Source organism: Nicotiana attenuata, chromosome 6, assembly GCF_001879085.1.
Source record: "Nicotiana attenuata strain UT chromosome 6, NIATTr2, whole genome shotgun sequence".
Classification (NCBI taxonomy): Eukaryota; Viridiplantae; Streptophyta; class Magnoliopsida; order Solanales; family Solanaceae; genus Nicotiana; species Nicotiana attenuata.
This window is the reverse complement of record NC_031994.1, coordinates 77,412,208-77,416,306: the sequence shown is the minus strand read 5'-3', so window position 1 is coordinate 77,416,306 and position 4,099 is coordinate 77,412,208. Positions and strand designations below refer to the sequence as shown.

Sequence of the window (4,099 nt, the reverse complement as noted above, 5' to 3'; positions counted from 1 at the left end):
TACTTTGGCCATTTCTTTTCTTTGGTCACATGTGTTAGATTTGCCTCTTCGGACAGCTATATTTTGTTTGCTTGTGGTTATACATTTAATCCCTTTTCTAACAAATAAAATGATAAGAACAGCTGTCATACAAATATTCCATTCAGCGCTATTTACCCAAATTTGGTAATGCAGAACTAACAAGGCAGATTCCTCAAAATACTTGAGCAATGGATCTATGGTATTAATAATGAAATGCTAACCTCGACTAATTAAAACTCCAACATGGACTAATTATCAACAGTAAACACCAAACCATTTCTTAGCATCTAACAATTGAATATCTAACTTTAACTTACTATGAATTTCAAAGCTTAATAGAGAAGAAATTCGTAAAAATCCATTTAGCAAATATACATACCAGATCTAACATTTGAACATGATAGAGGATACACGGTTCCTTGGTCTAAAAGAGAGAACAATTCAAACCAAAACCAACAGATACACACGATAGATCTATACATTTGAACCCAAATAAAAGATGAACAGATTGGCTTTTCCATACGGAATTCAAATAGAGTAACAGAGGTTTTCTTGTGTTTACCTCAATGCCGGAACAAAAACGAACAGAAAAACCCAATAAAGGCTGAAGAACTAAGGCTGGAGCTAGCCATGAATTCGGCAGACACAACAGCAGCAAACCAACGCTTCTCAAACTTGTTCGCACTTGAATTTCCAGGAAAGTAGAGCAAAGGAGTAAATCTTAAGCTAACTTTGTTTCAAGGTTGTTCCATGACTGATTTTCCTGCAGTAACACAGCCATTTTGGGGCTGATTTGAGGTCAATTTTGAGCTTGCTTTCAGGGCTGTTCTAGCTATATTTTTGGAGCTTCACTTGAGCTGGTTTTAATGGGGTTTTTGGGCTGATTTGGTGGTGGTTTAACACTGGTTTTGGGACAGTTTTTAAGCTCATTTTCGGAGCTGCTCTGAGGTCGTTTCCTGGGTGAATCCGAGCTCGTTTTTGGTGGTGCTCTGATGGTTGAACATGGAGGTGGGTGCTAATGGAAATTTCCGGTGGGTTTCATGGAGGAACAAGGGTGTTTGTCATGGATTTTTTGTGGTGTGAAGATGAGATTGAAGAAGGAAAATGGAAGGTTCCCTGAGATGCGTCGTTTGCTGTGTTTTTAAGGGGTCTAGTGATCTCTCTTCTACGCCGCAGCTCATTTTTGAAAGGGGGAAGGGGTCACGTATTTCGCGTGTCTCTAGCTTCAGGGGCTTTTAACCGAGAAGGGGGGAAACTGGTCAAGCATAGCTAAACGGGTCGGGGTGAAATTTGGTTTGGGCCGGTTCGTTTTTGGGCTGGGTGGTTTGGGTAGTTTTTTAAGCTGAGATTTGGGCCTGATTTGGGTACAAGAATTAACCCAACTCATATTAAACCCCCACTTTCATTCTTTTAACTTTGTTTTTCTTTTTCTTCTTCTTTAATTAAAAATCCTAAAATTAAAATCCTAGATTATCTAAAAATGTGAAATTAAACTAATTAACTATTTATAAAACTAATAAAAGCTACTTAATCTTAAACTAAAAGAGAAAAATCAATAAAAGGAAAAAGTGTAAAAATGAAGCATTTTTGTAATTTTTAAATTTTATAAAACAAGTAATTACTAATTAATCCTAAAAATGTAAAGATGAAGCCTAAACGTCATACGTGATATTTTTGGTATTTTTCATGACTTAAATGCAAGAAAAATGCAAACAATTAATAAAAATCTATAAAATTCCTAAAATGGCAAATAATTAAGGAAAAATCTATTTTCTCGGGATTTTGTAGGAGTATTTCGTATAGGGCAAAAATCACGTGCTTACAACAGGTAATGACGCCAGATCTTCAAGGCACGAACAATGTCAGCTAACTCAAGGTCGTGGACAGGGTAATTCTTTCATGTACCTTCAACTGTCTGGACGCGTAGGCAATCACCCTACCGTCCTGCATCAACACTGCTCCAAGGCCAACTCTCGAGGCGTCACAATAGATAGTATAAGACCCCAAACCGGTAGGCAACATCAAGATAGGGGCTGTAGTCAAAGCTGTCTTGAGCTTCTGAAAGCTCGCCTCACACTCCTCTGTCCACTGAAATGGGGCACCCTTCTGGGTCAATCTAGTCATAGGGGCAGCAATCGATGAAAATCCCTCCACAAAACGACGGTAGTAACCCACCAGGCCAAGGAAACTGCGAATCTCTGTAGCTGAGGACGGCCTGGGCCAACTCTGCACGGCCTCTACCTTCCTCGGATCCACCCGAATACCCTCGCTAGAAATTACATGGCCTAGGAATGCCACAGAACTCAGCCAAAACTCACATTTTGAGAACTTTGCATATAATTTCTTCTCCCTCAAGGTCTGAAGCACGGTCCTCAGGTGCTGCTCATGATCTTCCCGGCTCCGGGAATACACCAGAATATCATCAATAAAAACAATCACGAACGAGTCAAGATATGGCCTGAACACACTGTGCATCAAATGCATGAAAGCTGCAGGGGCATTGGTCAGCCCAAATGACATGACAAGGAACTCGTAATGGCCATATCGAGTCCTGAAGGCAATCTTCGGGATATCTGGCTCCCGAATCTTCAACTGATGGTAACCTGAGCGCAAGTCAATCTTAGAAAACACCTGTGCGCCCTGAAGCTGGTCAAACAGATCATCAATGCGAGGCAAAGGATAACGGTTCTTCACTGTAACCTTGTTCAACTGGCGGTAGTCAATACACATGCGCATAGAACCATCCTTTTTCTTCACAAACAAAACAGGAGCACCCCACGGTGAAACACTGGGTCGAATAAAACCCTTACCAAGCAATTCCTGCAACTGATCCTTCAACTCCTTCAACTCAGGAGGAGCCATACGATACGGAGGAATGGAAATGGGCTGAGTGCCCGGCAATAGATCAATGCCAAAATCAATGTCTCTATCAGGCGGCATGCCCGGAAGATCAGCTGGAAACACATCGGGATAATCCCGTACCACTGGAACTGAGTCAACAGAAGGGGTATCAACACTAACATCTCTCACATAAGCCAAATACACGGCACACCCCTTCTCAACCATGCGCTAAGCTTTAAGAAAAGAGATAACTCTACTGGGAGTGTGATCTAAAGTACCACTCCACTCAACATGCGGAATACCTGGCATAGCCAGCGTCACGGTCTTGGCATGATAATCAAGAATAGCAAAATGGGGCGACAACCAGTCCATGCCCAAAATAATGTCAAAATCCACCATACCGAGTAATAATAAGTCTGCTCTGGTCTCAAAACCACGAATAGTAACCAAACATGAACGATAAACGCGGTCTACAACAAGAGAATCTCCTACAGGAGTAGAAACATAAATGGGGGCACTCAAAGAATCCCGAGGCACACCCAAATGAGGAGCAAAGTAAGAAGACACATAAGAGTAAGTAGAGCCCGGATCGAATAGAATCGATGCCTCTCTGTGACAAACCAGAATAATACATGTAATGACGGAGTCGGAGGCAACAGCCTCAGTACGAGCAGGAATAGCATAATATCTGGCCTGGCCCCTCTCTCGAGGGCGACCTCTATCTCCCCGACCTCCGCCCCTAGCCGGCTGGGCAGGTGGGGTAGCTGCTGGAGCTGTGATCATGGCCTGAGAACTCTGAGGAGCACGCTGCGGCTGAGCAGTCTGTGAAGATGCACCCCTACCAAGTCTGGGGCAATCCCTAACCATGTGGCGTGTATCACCACACTCAAAACAAGCTCTGGGAGGACGCGGTGGCTGTGACTGGCTGGGACTAGGCCTGCTGGGCTGACCTCTGGAAGCACCCCGTGCAGGAGGCGCACTAGAAACTAGAGGTGTATAATAAGGCTCCTGAGGTGGAGGTGGAGCTGGAGTACTGCCGGCTGCTGGAAGAGTTGAATGTACAGGGCGACCCGCATAACCCCTACCATAACGACCTGCTGATGGGGTACGGGCACCAGAGTAGTGACCCGACTCTCGAGACCTCTTGGCCTCCCTCTCTCCTCGCTCCCTGGCGAGCATACCCTCAATCCTCCTAGAAATACTCACTATCTGCTGATAAGGAATGTCCATTTTCAAC

At 43.8% G+C, this 4,099-nt stretch overlaps 1 protein-coding gene across 1 annotated transcript; it reads right to left on the bottom strand.

Moving 5' to 3' along the window:
• Positions 2,344 to 2,751, bottom strand: LOC109228399 (RNA-directed DNA polymerase homolog; the record flags this gene model as incomplete). Its single annotated transcript, XM_019393534.1, has 1 exon — positions 2,344 to 2,751. A coding segment is annotated over exon 1 (408 nt), but the record flags the coding sequence as incomplete, so codon positions are not given.